The sequence below is a fragment of the Electrophorus electricus genome, chromosome 21 (genome assembly GCF_041902795.1).
Source record: "Electrophorus electricus isolate QZ-2024a chromosome 21, ASM4190279v1, whole genome shotgun sequence".
NCBI lineage: Eukaryota > Metazoa > Chordata > Actinopteri > Gymnotiformes > Gymnotidae > Electrophorus > Electrophorus electricus.
The window spans coordinates 6,096,374-6,118,429 of NC_137517.1; the positions used below are offsets into that span (position 1 = coordinate 6,096,374).

General features: G+C 43.8%; 2 protein-coding genes across 6 annotated transcripts; one reads left to right on the forward strand and one right to left on the reverse strand.

Annotated features, from left to right (window-relative positions):
* Positions 1–1,926: 1,926 nt before the first annotated feature.
* LOC113570379 (fibronectin type III domain-containing protein 7) lies at positions 1,927–10,969 on the reverse strand. The gene is made up of 15 exons (XM_026998756.3): positions 10,831–10,969; positions 9,912–10,004; positions 9,707–9,719; positions 9,267–9,530; positions 8,802–9,062; positions 7,849–8,106; positions 7,430–7,684; positions 6,549–6,803; positions 6,100–6,360; positions 5,463–5,720; positions 4,792–5,046; positions 3,878–4,138; positions 3,636–3,665; positions 3,253–3,290; positions 1,927–2,836 (listed from the first exon to the last, which is right to left on the reverse strand). The coding sequence occupies exons 2-14, from the start codon at positions 9,963–9,965 to the stop codon at positions 3,259–3,261; spliced, it is 2,457 nt and encodes an 818-aa protein (XP_026854557.3). The 5' UTR covers positions 9,966–10,004; positions 10,831–10,969; the 3' UTR covers positions 1,927–2,836; positions 3,253–3,258.
* stxbp3 (syntaxin binding protein 3) lies at positions 10,422–21,616 on the forward strand. Of its 5 annotated transcripts, none has more exons than XM_081704404.1 (19): positions 10,423–10,516; positions 11,326–11,375; positions 11,628–11,709; positions 12,292–12,368; positions 12,548–12,620; positions 13,653–13,750; positions 14,331–14,476; positions 14,687–14,807; positions 15,703–15,827; positions 15,973–16,071; positions 16,238–16,295; positions 16,422–16,487; positions 16,751–16,831; positions 17,222–17,357; positions 17,787–17,893; positions 18,061–18,162; positions 18,930–19,015; positions 19,660–19,808; positions 20,338–21,616. In XM_081704404.1, exons 1-19 carry the CDS (start codon positions 10,471–10,473, stop codon positions 20,436–20,438), a joined length of 1,803 nt encoding a protein of 600 aa, XP_081560530.1. In that variant the 5' UTR covers positions 10,423–10,470; the 3' UTR covers positions 20,439–21,616. The 5 variants fall into 5 exon arrangements, 4 of the variants coding, with proteins under 4 accessions (XP_081560530.1, XP_035377393.1, XP_081560531.1 ...); XM_035521500.2 differs by having other exon boundaries at positions 14,714–14,807; XM_081704405.1 differs by lacking the exon at positions 10,423–10,516 and adding an exon at positions 10,825–10,950.
* Positions 21,617–22,056: the final 440 nt, after the last annotated feature.

Genomic DNA, 22,056 nt, shown 5'->3' on the forward strand with positions numbered 1-22,056 from the left:
GAAATATTTATAGCTATTCTAGCATGTACCACAGACTCTTTTAGCGTTGTGATGCTGCTCTGTTCCACGCCCATGACAACTAAATATGACTGATGCATGCCTGAAAATAGAATTAATTGGAATTAAAACTAAGATGACTCATTGTGAGTCACTAGATACCATGACTTGTGCTACTAGTTGAAATGCCACGTTGGCATTAACTTTCCATTTCTGCATTGTCATCATGTTTCCGACGGCAGCCACCAGTGTTCTGTTACAAAAAGTGTTGAAGATTAAGAATGAGTGCTTAAAACGTAGCACAACAAAGATGGAAAAAAAGTCTTCTATAGTGTTAGACCCTCTCCTTTTTCCAGAAGATCACGTTCACCCTCACATCAGTAACAAGTATACAGAAGGAAAGACGATTTCATATTAGTAGCGGTATACGGCGGTAAACATTTTCAGCGTTTTTATTTGTAACACATTATGTGAAAGATCATACAGTGATGTGGAAGTATGTCATTGCCTGGAGTGTACATGATTTGAGGTAGGTTAAAACCCTACAACGATTATTAAACAAGCTTAAAGAGCTGTTCTTTCGTGCGACTGTGACAAAAATATGAAGTCCATATGCAGTTGTGCTCTGTTCTTCCTAATTCTGTTTTACCTTCGGGGCCGTGGCGGGTGCGTGTGAGGACAATACAAGCAAAAGAGAAGAACCTGTGACATTTGGCCACAAATAATCATGGTGCTAATTGGCTGCTTGTGACTTCCCTTCTGCCCCTTTTATTCTAACCGTGGGAAGACGATTCAGCTCAGCAGTCTGTGCACGAAGGCGTTTAACTCGCGTCGTACCTGCAGATGTGGTACATGATATTTCCATGTTTCACTTGTACGGTGCATACTGCATTTCTGCTGCCGCTCACATGTGTTTCTGTTAATGCAGCAACCTGCACAGACCATCCTCTGTAATGAAGCAAGAAGCTTGTTCCATGAAGAGTTCTGTTCTTATGGTCCCAAGGTAATCGTATCTTTCTTTGTATTTTATCCATTTTTAATGGATAGCATATTTAGTATATTCAATCCTTTTATGGGAGTATTCTAAGTTTCATGTAAAAATTGCATTCATTCAACATTTACATTTTCTGCATTTAGCAAACGCTCTTATCCAGAGCAATTTATAAAATTGTTTTGTCATTTACTCATAGATTACTTCCTAGCAAGTACAGTAAGTTAGAGTTCAAGATACCAATGAACTAGAATACTGTTGAAATACAGAGATCAATACTGATGCCTAGAAGGGCAAATCAAGTATAAGCTCTATATCAGACAACAAAAAAACTATACATGCTGGAGGTTCGGTTAGCCAACAGGTGCGGGATCAATGGTCATTTTAAATATTCCACAAATAGATAAATCTTCAGTCTGCATTTGAAGACTGCAAGGGACACCAGGCAAAGCCAGAGGAAGTTGTCTTTGGGCTTTGACCATTGTCACTGGGCTTTGACCACTGTCTTTGGGCTTTGACCACTGTCTTTGGGCTTTGACCACTGTCTTTGGGCTGTAATCACGGTCTTTAGGCTTTGACCACTGTCTTTGGGCTTTGACCACTGTCTTTGGGCTGTAATCACGGTCTTTAGGCTTTGACCACTGTCTTTGGGCTTTGACCACTGTCTTTGGGCTGTAATCACGGTCTTTAGGCTTTGACCATTGTCAAATAGTCAATTTTTTTAAATGCCTAGTTTTAATATGTGGGGGAAACAAAAGACACACGGCACAGAAATGCAGGAAGTTTCTTTTATTACTATGGAATACTCAAGAATGTAATAAAAGACATATATTTACCTAACCTAACAGATTTTTTTAAACTCACATCCATAAGGCAGCTGGATTCATATGGCTCTTCTGGAGGCACAAAACGGGGGGGGGGGGGGGGGGGGGGTGTTCTACAGTGTGTGCATTTAATTTTACATTTTATATTTACGTTTAAACAACAAAATTAGTTTTCAGATTGAAGCGCTCTAACTTTCACATTGGCTGACACATTTTTAGCATTTGAATGTGAGGAAGGCATTATATAAATTGACGATTAAAACTATATACTGTAAAAAATTATTAAAGTTACTTCTTCTTCTTCTTATTATTATTTGCTTGTCTTTTTTCTTCCATTTTTTTTTTGTTTTTTTGCCACATTACACAAATGTCCTCTGTTCACAAAATACATCATTTGAGCATAGTTTTCTTACTGAACTTATGGTATTGTTACAATGATCCAAAGATATATAGTCAAATTAATACAACAAGGGCTCCCAGAGCACACATGGAAAAACAACTGTAGTTACTGTCCCTGAGAGCATTTCAGGATTCCTGAATGTTATATATAATGTCTCCAATAAACACTTTGGTTTTAAGAAATGGCTTATTTCTGTTGGAATTTTTGACTATGTTTGTGAAGCTCAATAACTTTCCATGATCATATTACATTATTCACTATCAGATTTTTTTTTCGCAATTGCACATTCTTCCATAATTTAAAATTAAAACAGTGCCTTCAATTTCCCTGTAGTAATTAGTTGATAAATCATTTTAAATACTCATTTAATCTTTTGGCAAAATTAAATAGCTTTAAATACACTCTGAGTAGACAATTTCAATACCAATATTTATACGGATACTAATTATCATGTGAACATGACCAGAGGACAGCGTGCTATTTTGCGGCATTTTAGGAGGGTCACCAAAGGTCGCGGTCTGGCATGGAGAACGTGGTTTGGATGAGTGGAACTGTGCTGACTTCATCTGACACTGGGCAGCAGGAATTGACAAGAGTCAGGCACTCCCTAGCGCTACTCACACACTGCAACAACAGTCAGAAGAAACATACCAAATACCAAAAACAAATGATTTCTTTCATTTGGCAAGCAATGTGTAAGCTTTCAACCCCACAACAGTACAGTAACATAACTCATCATGGATCATGAATAAGTGACCATTATTGTGAATATTGTTCTTTCTTCTGCAGTTTTTGTCCTGCAGACGTATTGTGTGCTTTCTTTCAGATCATGGAAATATGACTCATCATTTAACCTCTTTCGTGTGAATGCCAGTGTGATCAGATACACAGGTGCACAAAAGCACCATTGAGAATTTTCTCAGGGAATAGGCTGCATCGAATATCATATGAAGTCTGATTGTTCAGTATTTTAAAAGCTATGGATTGGGATGGTTCTATATTGTTAGTTTTGTGTCATGCTGAGGAAATCCTATACATACCTTTTATTAATCCACACTTCTCTTCCCACGATAAAGTACTGCAAAAAAAGACTAAATGAATCTGTGCATAAGATTTAACAGATTTTTGCCATTTGCCATAAACAAGCCTAAAAAACAAAAATATATGAATAGTATAATTATAAATAATAAATTTATTAATTTATTTGAAATATGTTCAACAAATATCACCTTAAAGATATCTGCAATTTATCACATCTTCTGGTCATAAATTTTAGACAGACTCGCATTTGTCTATATGGACTTCTATTTTTAATCATCAAAAGAAAATAAAAAAAACTCTTTGGTCAAAAATATTTCCTTAGACTATATGCAAAATATGTTTCTGCATACATTTAAGTAGTTTGTTTTTAAGTGTAACTTACAAGTTCCAACGTTGGTCCCTTGGCAATAAACTGAAAGGTAATGAGATTAAAATTAAGCATAAGAGTTGACTATATCTTATTCACTTAAAAACAACAACAGCAATATTAATAATAATAATAATAAATGTATATATATATTTTTTTAAATGCACGTGGACAGTGTACCCAAAATTACACCATAATGCTAATAACAAATCCATATTTAAAGACAGACAAACAAACAAACAAAAACGGTTCCATACCTGAGTAGATCCTACTGGAGCAGAACGGGATGACAGTTGTGTCTGGGTTGACCGGCGCGACCACTACTGAGTACACGTTACCACATGTGACGTCGGCGACATCGCAGGTGCTGCCCCCTGGGCCGGGGCTGCAGGTGTAGCTCCGCCCACTGCCAGAAACCTTGGCCGTGTAGTTGCTAAGGGTTGTGGCCGCCCTCCACTGCACGCGCAGCGTGTTATTGGACCGCTTATAGAGGCGGATCCCTGACGGACAGCACTCACCTGCAGGGGGAGGATGAGAGGGAGGGGCATGTGTAACAAAGGAGGAGCTGGATAAGTTAAGGCAGTGCTTTGATTGATCAATCAGGATATACCTGCGGTGTGACAAGTCATCCATGCGGTCTAAAAAATTCAGTTATTGCAGCTTTATGAAGATTAATAAAATTACACATTTTTTATTACACTGAATTGAGAATTGACTTATTCTCATTTTTACAGAGTGGCCTAGCATAAGGCTGCATGAGTGTTTGGAGCTACCCTGATTCTGTTTGGAGTGTCAGTGAGAGTTGGGGTGTGTCAATTAGAGTGGGGGTGTGTCTTTGCGAGTGGGGGCGTGTCAGCGAGAGTGGGGGTGTGTCTTTGAGAGTGGGGGCGTGTCAGGGAGAGTGGGGGTGTGTCTTTGAGAGTGGGGGCGTGTCAGGGAGAGTGGGGGTGTGTATTTGAGAGTGGGGGCGTGTATTTGAGAGTGGGGGTGTGTATTTGAGAGTGGGGGCGTGTATTTGAGAGTGGGGGTGTGTATTTGAGAGTGGGGGTGTGTCTTTGAGAGTGGGGGCGTGTCAGGGAGAGTGGGGGCGTGTATTTGAGAGTGGGGGCGTGTATTTGAGAGTGGGGGCGTGTATTTGAGAGTGGGCATGTCGGCAGTTCCTCCCACTCACTGGAAGAGAAGCTGTGGTACGTGCAAGGTTCCGTCTTTCCAGACGGACTGATGGCTTCCAGAGAGACAGTGTAGTTCGTTCCACATGTGATGCAGCCTATCAGGCAGCTGGACTGCAAGGAGCGGCACTTGGCGCTGCCCCTCGGTGACATCAGCGATACGTGGAAGGACTGGGCGCCACGTGCCACTGACCAACTGACGTTACTCAAGGCCTGCGTCACCTGGGTCACAGTCAGGTTGTCTGGGCAGCAAGGAGCTAAACAGAGAGAAGAGAGAGACAGCTGAGCCAGATTCCCAATGAACAGCCAGGGCTGGGATCAGATTTCAGAATTCAGCCTGTTTTTATTTAGGTGCCTTAAAACTGGTCACAAGACTAGCATGTCTTAATTTATTTATATATGAATTTATCATTCAGATTCATGTTACGCGCCCAGCTCAGACATTAGGTAAACCTCAATACACCGTTCAAGACAAAGCTGATGGGTCTTTTTTTTTTAAGAAACTGCAAACACATGATGCAACTACACCTTCCTTGCTATGAGATTAAGAAAAGAGTATCCTGTGCAGTTTGAACCTATCCTCCTAGTCCTATCACCACCAAAGGCAGAGTGCTTCTCTACAACCAGAACCTCTGGGCAGTGAATGGGCACGGTTGGGTCAGGGAAATCTCACCTATCTCAAAGGGCACACTGAAGCTGGGTATGCTCTGTCCAGCTGCGGTGGCCGCGATGACGCTGACCGTGTAGGAGGAGCCACAGAGCAACCCTGTGACTGTACAGGATGCTCCCGTTGACTGACAAGTGTGGATGCCGCCCTGCATGTTAGCGGCAATGGCTGTGTAGTCGGCGGCGATGTTTGAGCCGTTCCAGGTGACATCGATGGAGGTAGAGCTGTTCTGGCTCACGCCCACTACCGCTGGCATGCACGGAACTGTGGGATGAGAGAAAGCGAGAGAAAAATAGAGATAGCGAGAAAATGAGAAAGCGCTTAACAGGAGACGTTACGGAAAAAAAGAAAACATGAAAGTGTGTGAGAGTATTATCTAGGTGTTGGTTTTACATTCAGAAAATGTTTCACCTTTGTGTTTATGTGGTGTGTGTGTGTTTTACCTGTTTTGTGTTTGTGTAAGTGTGTGTTTGTGTGTGTGCGTGTGCTACCTGTTCCATGTATGTATGTGTGTGTGTGTGTGTGTGTGTGTGTGTGTTACCTGTTTTGTGTTTGTGTAAGTGTGTGTGTGTGTGTGTGTGTGTGTGTGTGCGTGTGCTACCTGTTCCATGTATGTATGTGTGTGTGTGTGTGTGTGTGTTACCTGTTTCGTGTGTCTGAGGGCTGCAGGAGAGGTTACAGCCGTGGGTCTCGGTGCAGGGGATGATGGTCACACTGTAATTGGTGTTACAGGTGAGGCTGGAGAGCACGCAGGTGGATGACGTGTCATTACAGATCACGTCGGGCACGCCGGCGACCACTGCCCATGTCTGGTACGAGTCGGCACCACGCACCGGCGTCCACACCATCTCCAGCGTCTCCGGAGAAGGAGCCCACACTACCACATCGCCAGGGCAGCACGGCACTTTGGGGAGGCGGGCGAACAGCAGTGTGAGTACAAGCGGCATGCGCGAGTGTGTGACTTTGCTTGGAAATGTGACATGCATTAATCTAGACCAAATAAAGGATCAGCACACCTACATGCCGTGGCTACGATGGTACAAATGTGTAATGTGCAACGTTTCGCAAGTCCTCTGACTCGTGGGCGCTTACCAGTGGTCTCGTTGAGAACAGGTCCGAGGGGGCTGGTCCCAGCCTGGTTGTTACTGAACACGCTGAGCAGGTAGGAGTATCCACAACTGCAGTGGAAGGAACAGGAGATGCTGGTGGTGTTGCACGACTCCTCCATGCCGTCGTCTCGCTTGAAGAAGGCCGTGTAGTAATCGGTGTAGGACGTGGAGTTCCACACCAACGAGCAGTTACCTCCGCCTAACACGTTCACACGGACAGGATCCGGAGGACACGGCTCTGAGGATTAGAGAGAGGGGCACGCGAGAACAAGAGGGAGAAAATAATAATATTGTGTTTCCTTCGTATAGTATAATCCTTCATATATAAGTCTGGTTTTTATTGCTGCAAAATGCTGACATTATAGCTTATACATATAGCTGACATTTATTATGTTATGTGTACATGCACAGGCAAATATTGTCAAACTTTACATGAATTAAAGACAATAATGTAAGAGTAAGAGTAACTTTGTGTGTGTGTGTGTGTGTGTGTGTGTGTGTGTGTGTGTGTGTGTGTGTGCGCGCGCGCGTGTGTGCATGTGAATTTGCAGGACACTAATGTCCTATGTAGGAAATTAGAGCAAAGGAAGGCTACTTTTGCCATGATCAGAAAAATATTCCTGACAAAGTAAAATGTTTCTTTTAAAAAGTGCATGCTTCAGTTTCTGAAAGTAAAAGGTCAAAAACTTAAGGTTAAGGTTAGAGTTCCGTTCATGCCACATATTAGAAAACTCATTATATACAGATAGTTACATATATAATACACATATAACATATGTATAAACACCATGTTCTGGACATTCACAGATAAATGTGTGTGTGTGTGTGTGTGTGTTCTTGCATGAAAACCATTGTCCAACTCACTGGTGTTGAAGCTTATTGGACGAGAGGGCTGGCTTGCTCCGGCCTGGTTGATGGCAGTGATGGAGGTGTAGAGGACCTGCCCACAGCCCCCCACCATCAGCACGCAGGGGCTCAACGCAGATGAGCAGCTGACGCCAGAAGAGCTCGTGGCTACGTACTGGTTTGCGCCCTGTACGGAGGCCCAAGACACGGACACGCCCCACACGCCGTTCACCAACACCCCGTGCAGCAGCACAGACTGGGGAGTGGAGGGACCTGTGTGTGTGTGTGTGTGTGTGTGTGTGTGTGTGGGGGGGGGGAAAAAATCTGCCATTTACACTAACCATCCAGACAGCGGCGCTAATCACCAGGAAATGAGAAGGCCCTGCCTCGTATCAATTCCAGCCAATCATTTCATCTCCACGCCCCGCCCCTCTTACGGGTGATCTGGCAGATGGTGGTGGTGTCTCCAGGGACGCCGTCCGGGCTCCAGCCGTTGACTGTGACGCAGTAGCTGACACCGGCGTCCAGGCCTCCGAGGTCCAGCGAGACGTCGGTGGTGCTGCTGCGGTTCAGCTGCAGGGTGTTGTCACGGCTGACGGTGTAGCTGTAGAGCATGGCATTGGGCACCAGAGCCCAGGCAACCAGGATGCTGCTGTTGCTAGGGGAGGTGCTGTTCAGCTGAGGGGGGGGCAGCACTGCCCATACGGGGAGGACAAAGGGACATAAAAGGCGGGTACAGGGAGGCAGCCACAGATAAAACACTGTCAGTCAGTTTTCTGGATGCAGAGTTGAAATAAATTGCAGTAACAGGATTCTTGATCACTGGATACTGTTTTATACCCACACTTTTCTTACCAGACCTGATCCAGCTCATCTGTAAACTTAGTTGTGAAATAAAACCACTGTTCTGCCCTATTTTGAGAAATACGATTTCAGATGCTGCCCCAAGAGCTAAATGGACATGACCTATTTTAACGTCTGAGATCATTGCTTCCTTCAGGGGACCTTGTCAGAAATGGTGATCCACCATTAATGAGCAGTTGAAACTGCCCTATACCTCAGAGGTCCAGGACAGTGCAACACAGGATACTGTTACTCAAGACGCACGCTAAGCTAACACCCACTCACTCCCCCAGGGGTGAACACATTACACTGGTGAGAAGGTAACAATTCGAGCACCATGAGGCCAAATATGAGCCAAATCTTGATCTGTCACAACTTTTTTATTTTTTTATTCAGTGAGGAGATTGAATGTCCAGATTAGGTCCAGAATCTGGAGAATGGCCGACAGTGTGCCCTCGTGAATGGGTTGTTTCTTTTCAGGGATGCAGGGTCGGTGGGGGTGGGGGGGGGGCGCTTCTGTGAGAGTGCCGATGGAAGAGAGGGATACCTGTTTTTGCTGAAATCTGGCTGGATGGCTGGCTCCGGCCCCCGCCGTTGACAGACATGACGCTGAAGAGGTAGTCTGTGTACGGCTGCAGACCAGTAATCACGCCTGGAGAGTTTGTCGTGAGACCCTCAGAGAAGAACGAGCCGTCGGCGGTCTCAGCACGTAGCACGTAGGAGGTAGCGCCCGTGACCTCAACAAAGTCCACCGTCACACTCTGGCTCTGCTTGGAGATGGCCGTGTTGATGATGGGAATGTCAGGAGCTGACATGTCACAGAGAGGCAGTTACCGCACTTTTTGACACATGAACCCTGGGATCTAACGAGTTAAATATAACTTGAACTTCTCCACATGCATGCATAGGATAATCCAGATAAATACTGACTCTAACACTGAGCACTGCACATAGTAAGTGAATTAATGCGTTACCGTCCCGTTCACATTCATAATGTATTTGTAACACATACCAGTGTATCCATCAACACTACTTTGTGCTAGCACAGTCAAGGAGCTGTCTAGTGCCTCCACAATAAAGGTGTAAACAGTATTGGGTGTGAGAGAGTTCACGGATCCGATGATGGTGTAAGGACTGAAACTGCTGAAAACGACACGATCCGGAGCGGTATTGGGAGTGGCTGACACTTTGAAGGAGGCAGCGCCTGGGTAGCTGTTCCAGCGGAGCACAACGCTCTTCGAGGTGACCGTGTATACGCTAATGGTTAGAGAGGTCCCTGAAAAGATGAAAGCGGGACGGTGAGAGTGCAGCAACAATCATCCAAAAAACCCCAACAAATTTTGAGATAATTAATTGATATTCAGGTAATATAGTAAGCAGTATTTTTTTTTAACAGCAATTAGTTCTGACGTTATAATAGGAATTCGAATTTTCTCACAGATTGCGTTTTACCTTGTACAGAATTCTGTAAATAAGAGAAAAAATATATGGTCATTAAGAAAATCCATAACTCTAAATCCAAAAAATATTTTTCATAAAACTTGCATGTCATCGTTTCCATACTATTCACATCCTTCATTTACACGCACGCACACACACACACACACACACACACACACACACACACACACACACACACACACACAAAACCACATACCTGTAACACAGCTCCAAAAAAAAGTACCCAAAACTTCATTCCACGAAGGTCCATCGTCTTGTATTCCGTTCAGGTTTAAAATCCCAGCTGTATCTGTTCAAGGTGTAAATATTTGATATCTTTTGTCTCTTGTATTACACTAAAATTTTGCTTCACCGGCGTTAACTAAAATATCTCCGGTTAGGCCCGCCTCCTAGGGGAAATTGACCAATCAGAGGTGGGGTAATTTGGTCGCCTCCAGGAAGGTGGGCAAGGGATCAATAGAGATATGAATTGTATGATATATGGTCTATAATAATATTTTTTTCTGAAATTGTTCAAGCTGGTAAAGCTTTTTTTTTTTTTTTTTTTGTTAAAATGACCTGTAATCAAGACATATACTGTTCACAACAACATTAATAATATAATTCTGACGGGAAACTTTCCAACTACTTTCAGAGGACATTTTAAATAATTTAAATAGATTAACTCGATAACGCGAGTCCGCGCGCGCGTTCTTGGTGATGTCATTACGTACTTGGCACGTAAAAAAAAAAAAAAAAAAAAAAAAAAAGTCAAGATGGCAACTGGTTCAGACTACGGGCTGAAAAAAATAGTTTGGCAAAGTAAGTTAATTCAGTCCCGGAATGTTTTATTCAGACTTTTAGAATTAATAGAGTTAGCTAATGTTTTACATTTTCAAGCCGTGTTCGCGTCAATAAACAAGTTTAATTGTCCATAAAAAATAAACACGAGTTTGCCAACTAAGCTGAGTGTAACGTTAGCAACAGTCGGGTTTTTTTCTGGCGAGCCTCCCTTCCTGTTGTGATTAAAGCTCACACATAGTTGCTTCACTCCTGTTGTTTTATCTCGGATGTTTCGTGCTAAAAAAGCATTACTGAGACTGAGCTGTCAGCCTCCAGTTTAGTGTTAAACTTACATCTGTCGTCAGTAGGTTAGCTAGCTGGTTGGCTAGCTGAAGTTAGCCTGTTAAATTCCATTTAGGCAAGTTTACTGTCAACAAATGTGACGCTAACTCTAGCTAAGCTACATACCCCAGGTTAGTAGATAGTAAGTCTTACTAAACAACAGATGAAAGGTTGTAATTAGTTTCCGTATATGTGTAAACCTTGGCGGGAGTTGACTCCAGGTAGCTTGTTAAGCTAACCTAGCACTAATGGAGTTCCTGTAGGTCTAGTTAGCTGACTTGGCTAACGCTAGCTGACTAGGTTGTCCAACTGTTGTGAAAGTTTGAATCCTGCTGCTCCTATGGCTAAATACCCGCTAGCAAGGAAACCAATAAAGTATGACATTAAGCATTTATTCTAGTTGACTAAAAACAGTAAACGGGTAACGTGTCGAAGTCAAAGGCGTATCTCTGATGACCATTTCACGTTTATTTAATAACATTATTATTTTTTGCCTCAATACGCAGAACTCAAGGATACTATTATTGCAGACTGCAGAAAAACAGACGTATGGAAGGTTGGTATGCATGTTGTTTTAAATGCCTTAAAGTACTGTTTGAGCAGACCGGTCTGTCTTTTGACAAATGCAAGCCAATGATTTGACGCGCAGAACCGTTATCTAATATAAAGTAGGCCACCTGAATGGACATTTTTTTATGGCACAAGGGCAATGAAAGCTCTACATAATTGGTTGTATTGAATACTTGTTGCTCTGCTTGACCTGAATTCAATTGTGATTTGGTTAATCTTGTCTACTTTGTCGCCATAGATACTGATACTGGACAACTTCACCACCTGTCTCCTGTCCTCGTGCTGCAACATGACTGACCTGATGAATGAAGGGATCACAAGTAAGGAACTGAAGAAGAAAATTAGATTAATACATTGAGATCCCCTCAGATTGTATAAGATCTTAAGACAGGTGATTAGACCGCAATTATTTCTCTGTATAAGATCTTAAGACAGGTGATTAGACCGCAATTATTTCTCTGTTAATTGAGATCATTGGAACAATCTAATGTTAGTGACATCCTTTATTCATGAGACTTTTTTTTTTTTTTTTAAGAGTTCACCCATCCACACTGTGAATTGGGGGGGGGGGGGGTGTCCTTATAAACCTTTTGGCTCCTGTGCCACTTCAAGGGCATTCTCAAATCAGTGCATCCCCACCTGTCCAGTTATTTAGCCTTTCCATTGGCTTTATCTGATTCGACCTGGTTATTAGCAGAGGATCCTGGATGTGCTATAGCAGGACAGTTTTTTTGCCTATGACACTAGGATTGGAGTGGAGTGTGCACAAGGGAGCCTGGGGCCCTTGTCTTACTCCGATGTCTCTGACTACAGAAGCTGTTATGGGGCTAATGAATCAGTGATGATGGTGGGCAGCTATCTGACTGTGCGCGTGTGTGTGTGTGTGTGTGTCTCATTTGTAGTTGTGGAGGACCTGTTTAAAAGCAGGGAGCCTGTGTTGGAGATGAAGGCCATCTATTTCATGTCTCCTAATGAAAAGGTCAGATAATACTGCAGTGTCTGCTCCTGCACTTTCAATCTGATTGCAAAATTTTGTGTATTACAAAACTGACAACCTCGTTGTACACCATACTTTGTCCTAAATAAAAATAAGTGCTGTCTGTCATTAATGCTTTTTTTTTGCACTGTCCTTTCTGTGGTTTTGTTCCTTCCTGACAGTGCGTGGATGCGTTCATCAATGACTTCAAGCTCAAGCCCAAGTACAAAGCTGCATATGTCTACTTTACCGACTGTAAGTGCGTATGGGGGAGCACGGTGGAAGTGGGGAGCCTTGCTGTGAGGAAAACAGGCAGGCTGGAAGGTCCCCTCCTGCCGCCACTGAACCCTGCGGTCCTGGAGAACCACCGCCCTGCACGGTTCCAGATACTCCTCACCCCAGTACACCTGATCCAACTCATGAACGGGCTGGGTTGGGAAAGTTGGGATGGGGAAAACCTGAAACTGTACAGAGAGTTTGGTTCCCCGTAGTGCAGTTGAGGAGCCCTGTACTACCACGGTACTCGAGTCCCTGTGCTTGCAGGGTGGCGGAGGGAAGCTGAGTCCGTGTTTGTTTGTCAACTTTAAGGCTGTGACAGGCAATCCTATCCTAGTTGGATTATTTTCTTCCGAGAAGATTTAGTTCTAGTGGGAAAAACTCATCTGGCTTAAGGTAACTCATCTAATGTTTCAAAAAGAAACGATGATACTGCTAGAACCTGCAAAGCTTGGTTTGATATAATAATACCCATGTTGATATAATACCTACGTGTATTTTGAGCTTTGCGTATGCTCCCTTTTCTCTTACTCCATAAGAGGAGCCTGTTGCGACTGAAGTCATGTAAAATCTTTTGAACAAGCGCATACATTCAAAACATGATAGTTTTGACAGGAATCTTTGAATTTTCAGATGTTAGATTATTAAAATAAGTGATGACCGCAATAGGTTTATGCAGTAGATGTTATTTGAAAATGAGTTGACTCAGAAGCTTGGCCCTAATTCCTGCAAGCATTAAAGGGAGTCACAATGCCCACATTACAACCCTATCTTAAGTGCAGTAAAAAAAAAAATCCTTCCTTCAATTCGTCCTCTTCCTCTTCCTCTTCCTCACCTTCTTTCTCATCCTCCCATTCTTCCTCTTCTTGCACTTCTTGTATGGCTGCTCCTTCACCCTGTGTGGTCTGTTCTATCAGGAAGTAACTTCCATCCCAACGCCAAAGTTTGGTAAACTCTTGAGGGCATGAACTGCTCTTTTATGGAGTGTGTTTTTCCCCCCACTCCTTTTAGATTGTCCAGATGAGCTGTTCAACAGAATTAAACTATGTGCAAAGTACATCAAAGTGTGCAAAGAGATCAACATATCCTTTCTTCCACTTGAAGCACAAGTAAGTAGTTGCTTTTTAAAAATTGTTTTCTCTTCCTTAGTCGTCTTTTCTAAGTAATGTGCCCATGTTGGATGTGTTTGTTTATGAAAGTTGCCCATGATGGTGTGCGTTTCTTCATGAACATTCTGGGTTTAAACAATATGTTTGGTTGCAGCTGTCAGAAACATTGCACTGTTAGTAGGACCAGCATTTGCTGGCACAAGGTTGATATTTAGGACAAATGATAGCTGTCTGAAATGGTCTCAGGTGTAAGTGGACTTCCTGTGAGGAAATGCACATTGACGTATGCGAGTCTTGCCCCAGGGGGTCAGCTCTGTGCTGGTGAATATTGTTTCCCACAGGAAAAGGCCATACTTAGCAGAAAGGGAAGCGTTCCAGAGAGAAACAGGGCTGGCTTACAGTCCAGGCCTACAGCCTGCATGCAGACATTTTAGCTCCGAGGCCTACAGTCTGTGTAGATGCTGTGTACTCCTGTTCAGGAGTAGAGTGCTACGTTCACCTTTTTCTGTTCTTATTTTGCTTTGAGTAGTGTTGATTTTGATCTAATTCAGGCTGTTTGTGTGTGTATGTGTGTGTACAGGTGTTTACCTGCAACAATCCAGCGGCCTTCAGTAGCATCTACAGTCCTCATAGTCAGGACCGAAACCAAACTCTAGAAGCCCTTGCAGATCAGATAGTCACATTGTGTGCCACTCTGGATGAGTACCCTGGGGTCAGATACAAGAAGTGAGTGAGAGCAAAGATTTAGCCACACGCACTCACAGGACCAGTAGTCAGCATTGACTCATTGGCATGTTTTTGGTTTGTGCAGCATTTATGATTTGTACAGCTTTTAGATGGGTTATGATGTTCTTTTTATAGTTCTGTAATTTCATTGGGCTGTGCTGAGTGCAGATTCAGCTGTCCATGTGTCGATGTGAATTATTATTGTTACAGCTCGTATTGGTTATGCTGTGTGTGCAGAGATTCATCGAAGGATTATGCTAAATTTCTGGCTGAACTAGTGGACAAAAAACTGGAACGACATTACAGGCTCGACGACGACAACAAAAAAAAGGTGTCTCTTTCAGCACTCGCTTCTTCTCTCTCTCACTCCCCCTCTCTCTCTATCTCCCTCACTCTCTGTCTCCCTCTTTCTGTCTGACTCACTCCCTCCCTAACTCCCTCCCTCTCTCACTGCCTTTTATGGATAGTGGTACAGATGAACGAAGTTTATTTTAGTTGTGTGTTTTGGTATCCCTTCAGGGTGTGCGTTCATTCTTCTTTTGTATTATATTCCAAGTGTTCAGTAACACAACGCATGCTATGGTGAGGATGAGGGGTTTTCCTGAGGAGGAACTTGAGCAGCCGTCTCTTCTCAAATTGTAGGACAGCTCAGAATGGCAGCTTGCTGCTGCGGCTTTCATGAAGCATATATTAAATGCCTTCTGTAGCACGGCTGCTTGCACTGCTGAATTTGTCAATTAAAATTTTCTAATTTGTGTCTCACTGAGAATCGCACCTGCACATTTCTATGAAACGGGAGAGTTTGTGGGGTTAAAGAGAACAGGCGGCATGAGGTGATTGTTTAACATTGTTAACGAGATGTGTTGAATGGATGGAAGAGAGAAAAATCACAAATGCTCTATCCAAAGGTACTGTTACAGGTCTCCTTACAAGCTCTTAAAAATATAGCTAACAGCAGATCAATTAGAACTCTCGCAAACATGTTTATGTGAAAGTACACTTTAAACAGTGCCCTTTATTTTCTTAGTATAAAATAAGCTTTAACGTGATACATGATTATTATTATTTTTTTTTTTGATCATTAAATTTTAATACATCATAATGCTCACACACGTCTTACACGGGGGACCCATTAGTCACTGAGATGACCTTTTGGCCAGAAAAAAAAAAAAACTCATCAAAATCACGGCATACTGACCTCTTGAATGTTTGCCTCTCACCTATAGGAAAAGACGTCAGCACAGTTAATCATCGTTGACCGTGGCTTCGACCCCGTGAGCCCAATACTACATGAGTTGACCTACCAGGCCATGGCTTATGACCTCATGGACATCAAGAATGACACTTATAAGTAAACCTTTTTTACACAAACACATTGACAGACATTTAACAAGTACGCAGACCATGACCTAGTAACTCCAACACAGGAGACTGGACTATCTGAACACGTTTGTAAACGCTGCCGTGGTGAGTTGAGCTGTGCTTTTCGGCGTCAGGTACAAAGGGAAGGACGGCTCACAGAAGGAAGCATTGCTGAACGAAGCTGACGAGCTGTGGGTCAAACTCCGGCACATGCACATCGCTGAGGTCACCGAGTGAGTAACTCAGCTAAAATACGATGTCTAGTCTCCACCTGACTAGCAAGAAATCATCGAGGGCTTGTCTCAGTGCTGACTGTGGCTGTCTTGTTAAATAGTCTGATCACTACTTTTCTAACAATCGAAAAAATCTTTTTAAAAAAAAAAAAAAAAAAAAAAAAAGACAAATCCCGAAGCTGGTGAAGGAGATCTCAGCCAGCAGGAAGCAGTCGGACACAAAGGTGAGAGTCCGTCCATCCCCATGACTCCTTCATCGCCCTTCAGCCTCCGTCACATTTACTGCTTCTGCCCCTTCATCATCATCATCATCATCATCATCTTCTTCAGCTTTGCGCCATTGTTTCCAGATGTCGATAGGAGTCCTTGCCCAGCTGATGAAACAGATGCCTACTTTCCGGAAGCAGGTTGCCCAGGTACGTGAGCCGCCCGAGGCCCCCCGCCTGCACTGATGCCGTGCGTCTTTTTACATTTTCAGTGCAAAACAGGCAATGCCATGACAACAGTTGCAGACAATGAGAAATAAGCTGGTCTGATAGCTCTTCTTCTTTGGGCGTTTCTGGATGGGGAAGATGCACCGTGTCGAGTTTTTCGTTCTGGACATGGGTTGAGGTATTGACTGACTTTACAGAAGCCGTGCTTTGGTGTGACAGTGTTTCTCTGCCCCCCCCCCCCCCAGAAAACGATCCACCTGTCGCTGGCCGAGGACTGCATGACCAAGTTTCAGGAGTCGGTGGAGAAGCTGTGCAAAGCAGAGCAGGTACCCGGGGCTCCACCCCTCCATGGGAGAACATTGCACAGGAACTAAAAAACTGGGCTTTTTGTTTTAAATGTGTGTGGGGCTTTTTGTTGTTTATCATTGGTTTGAGGAAAATGAACCCTAGTATTAACAAGGAGCAATTTTAACAGACACATAAATGAGAATTTTTTTTAAGCCATAGACTGAAACACCTTTAGGCTGTAAACAAGCTAAATCCGAATGCTGATTAAGTGCGTATTGTTCAAATTTTAGGTACGGTCAGATCACATCTGATCTAGCTGATCAGAGAGAGAAGATACGAGTAGACTTGGACTAGTGACCATGGCACCTGTGATTGTGATCAGTGAAAAGGTCACAGTGTGTGAGAGCTGTTCTCTTCCCTGTGCACAGGACCTTGCCATGGGCTTGGACGTGGAGGGGCAGAAGGTGAGGGACCCCATGCGGACGCTGCTGCCCATCCTCCTGAACCCACACAGCACCCCCGATAAGATCCGTGCTGTCCTCCTCTATATCTTCAGCCTTAACGGTGCGGCCCAGTGCTGTGTCCTCACGCGACCTGACGCACCCCGCATCCCCACACACTCACTACAGTGTCCTCACACACCCTGAGTCCCCACACACTCACTACAGTGTCCTCACACACCCTGAGTCCCCACACACTCACTAGTGTCCCCACACACCCCGAGTCCCCACACACTCACTACAGTGTCCCCACACTCACTACAGTGTCCTCACACGCCCTGCGTTCCCCCCCCCCCCCCCCACTCACTATAATGGGTCTTCACATGTCCTGTGTGTCCCCCCAAACACACACTCACTACAGTGGGTCCTCACATGTCTTGCTCAAACACCCCCCCAGCCTACCAATGAATGGGCCCTGAAACAGGGCTTCTGAAAGCACTTCACCACCACTTACGTCTTGTTGGTTCATATATTAATGTGTGTGTGAGAGCAGGCACGACAGAGGAGAACCTTACTAAGCTCATTCAGCACGTGAAGATCGAGAACGAGAGTGAATACATCACAAACTGGAAAGAACTGGGCGTGCCCATCATTGCCTCGGTGAGTGAGACAACCCCAGTCTCTCTCTCTCCTTTAACTGAATCTGAGCTACATTGCTGTAATGTTTCCTGTATTTGAGAGAAGCATACAAACTGAAATAAAATGCTCACGGTGAGATTTTCTTTCTCCATTTCATGTCCGTCCCCTCACCCCTGCTTCTCCTGCAGATGAGTTTGTTCTCGTCTCGAAAGTCCTCCCGAAGGGACCGCTCCCAGGAGGAGATGTACAACCTCTCGCGTTGGACACCCATCATCAAGGATGTGATGGAGGTGAGATGCACCTGTGCCCTCTGTCTGACCACAAACGCTAGCGGCCAATCGGACGCACTCCGATATTTCAACCGGTACACACAACCCTTCCACTGAAAGTTCCACTGTGACTCGTTAGTCACGTATTTACATTTACGTTTGTGGCCTTTAGTTGACATTTTTATCCAAAGCGACTTACAATTATGACTGAGTAAACCTGAGTAATTGAGGGTAAAGGGTCTTGCTCAGGGGCCCAACAGTGGCAACTTGGTGGGGCTTGAACCAGCAACCATCCGATTACAAGTCCAGTACCTTAACCACTGCCATATGCCACATATGCCATGGCCTGGCCGAGGCATATGCCACACCTATGACTGGCAAGTCTAATTCCAGAAATCGGGGTGAATTTAATCAGAGCAGGGACTCTTGCAGACATTGGACGAGTCAGTGTATGGGCCAGCAGATTCATTTTGGACCCTGTGTTGTGCTGTACATAACGGTAAATTTACACCTGGACATGCAAACTCACAGATGGCATTATTCAAATAAATCAGCAATAATAATTATAACACACTTTAGAAACAAAGGTTTAAAAAAATAATTTTGTTGTTAAACTTATCATCGTGTGTAGTTGTGGTGCATGAGTGTAATATTTAATGGGACCTACATGGAACAGTTAACAGGACTCTAAAGCCTATCCCTCATTTCCTCTCATTTTGCTGAAGACATCTGCAAGCTGTTTCAATGATGTACTCTCATTTCCGTGTGTGTGTCTGTTGGGGGTACAGGATGTGGTGGGGAATAAGTTGGACACGAGTGTGTGGCCTCACCAATCTGAGTGCCCCTCCGCCTGGAATGGGTCCCGTGCTGTGAGGTAGGCCAGGCACGCATACTCATCAAGCCAGGCACTTCTGTAACAGCCCTCAAATAGAGAGGCCCATTCTGGCTACCAGCCTGCTATCAAAATGCTCTCCTTGCATGGCTTAATTTAAGCTTAAGTCCAGAATGGTTCCAAAGGCAAAAACTGATTATAGAGCTGCAGACTGAAGTTACAGTTGCTCGTTGGTGCTAACGTGCCCCCTCTCCTTCTCCCGCCCCCTGCACTCAGAGCTGTGAGGTAAGGCTGAGGGTCGAGGCTCCTGTGCACTTTCCTGAATCATTGGCCTGTTTGGCATTACGTTATGATGTGATGTCGGTGTTCGGAGGGCTTGGTTGGCCTCTCCATAGTTTATGGCTAATTAGAGTGTTGGGGTTTGCTGTGTGGGATCTGATATCCGAAGGTTCTCTGTTTGACAATTTCTTTCTTGTGCATGTCTGCATTCCTTGATTCTTTCCCTGACTCTCTCTTGCTCTCTCCGTCTGCCTGTCTCTCCTACTTTCTCACTCTGCTTCATTTTCTGTTTCCCTCTTTCTGTCTCTGAACTTGTGCTCTCTTCCTCCTTCTCTTTTTGATCCCTTTTTCTCTTTCTCCATCTCTTTCTCTCTAACACCCCCCCCCCCCCCCCCCCCCCGGATCAGCGCAAGGCAGAAACCGAAGCCCAGTTCTCTGGATGACTATCGCAGTGGTTTACGCCTCATCATCTTCATCCTGGGTGGAGTCTGCTATTCTGAAATGCGTTGCGCTTATGAGGTCACGCAGGCCACCAAAACCTGTGAAGTCATCGTCGGTCAGTACCAGTCTATGGACAGCAGCAATTATACAATGCTTCCTTTTGTATAGCGTCTCTTTCACAAATTTGCATTGAAGCTGGAAGGTTCTTATTACCTAAAATAGTTTGCATTTGATTTTGCAGTTTTTAAGACCAGAGGTGGAAGAGGCATGTAATGATTCAATAATTCCAGTGAGCGAATAGTAATTGGGTGCAATAAAGTGTCAGTCCTTCCTTTCTGTTTCGTGTATGTAACTGCCTCCTTGGGCTGTGGCACTGATACCAGTGTATTATTTTTTTTTGTGTGAGCCACAATCATTCGTTTTGAGAAGTTAGAACCTTTGCTTGAAAGCAAATCTGCAAGAGTGATGTCTCCTTAGCACGTAGCCTGTTTAGAATCATTTATGAAGGACTAGAGGTAAGGGGATAAGTGCTGGCAGGGTAACTCCGTTACTGACTTGTATTGGTACGGTGGATACCGGTCACGGGGGCCTCTGAAGTAACGGAGCCTTTTCCAGTAACGGGTAGTTTTCTGTTCCCTGCGTAGGTTCCTCTCACATCTTGACCCCAGCCAGTCTACTGGAAGACATTCGTGACCTCAGCAAAATGCCCATGCAGAGCTTCACGATAGAAGAGGAGACATCCTGAGTAGGCTGATTTCTCTCCTGACCACACTGGGAGGTCCCAGCTCTCTCTACTGTTCTCCTGCAGACCTCCCCTCCTCCTTCTCCCCCCACCCCACCCCACCCCACCCCACCCCCCGGGCGCGCAGCACTAAACCGCTGGTAAGCAGAGACGAAGGAAACTCGTGTATATGCAGATAGACCTCATGCAACCCTTCTGCCACACACAGCCCTGTTACCTGGCCCAGGCATATCAGTGTCTGGGGACTGGCTGGGGACCCCTCTGTACTGGACCCATCCATTAAGACGACCTCACACTGCTTTACCCAACAGCATTCCTTACAGCTCAGCATGCCAAGAACAAGAAATAAAAAGATTTTATTAGCACATTTATTGTTTTAAGAATGTATTTCACCAGCATTTTTATTAGTGAATATCAGCAGTTCAAACATTCTGTACTCATGTGGATGCTTGCGTTGACACGGTTTGACGGTAAAAGGTCCATTAGATCCTTTTGTGTCATGAGAGAGTTGTGATTGCTCACATGTTTTGGGGCACAGTTACAGAGTAAAATGCTTTTATATTAGTGATAGCTTTGGCTAACTGGTTTTCTAAAGTAACCATTTTTCTCACCATATAGATATGTATACATCACACAAAATACAGTATTTAGTGTTGGAATCAGCATTTCTCTTTCTGAAACTGAAATGTTTTTTTGTGAGTACTTAACTTTGGGTGTGCTGTGCAGTTTGGCTGTATTGGGTCACACTGAATACACCAGAAGATATGTTACTTACTTTGTTCCCAACACACCTGGCTCTAATATTCCAATGCTACTGAAGGCCTTAATTAACTGGATCAGGTGTGTTAGATAAGTGTTTATCTATATTTAAGTTTGTCACTTATTTGTTTGAATAAACTGTATGGCGGTAGGTATCCATAACCCTGATCTGGAGTCTCTTAGATTTAACATCAATGCTTAATGTCACTTAACATCCATCTTTAGGTTTTTCACAAAATGTTCCTTATTTGAATTAAGATGAAGTGCCTGGGAAATGTACATATGTATTAACTGCCTGCTAGAAATAACATTTTTTGCTTCTTTTGCAGTTTTTGAATTTTTAAAATATAATTAATTATTTACATAACCATCCTATTGAACAACTGACAAATAAATGAATTATGTGGATCACCTGCCATAAATGTGATGTGTGTATTATTGCTAATTACATGATGTTGGCTGCCAAGACAAGATTAAACTACAAAATCATATTTGTATTGGCAAAATGAGAAGGGATACATTTCCTCTGATACTATTTAGCAGTGAAATCTGAAACCTGAAATCAGGCTTTTGGCAAACCATCTTGGTTCATCTGTTCCTACATGTGTGTGTTTGTATGTTCAGATAATTGGCAACTGGCATTTTATCTACTGCTTAGTTTCACAATGGGTTTGGCTCTGGTACTATGGTTGCATAATAAATGGGTTTATTTCATTCAACTAGTTGATGTGTACATGCAGAGGAACTGGTACAGTTTGTATCCAACGAGAGACAAATAGTATGATCTGGCAGCAAAACTAGAAGAAAGGGTTTTCTTGGGGCAAATTAATAAATAACCTTGATCTAAATTCTCAACACAAGC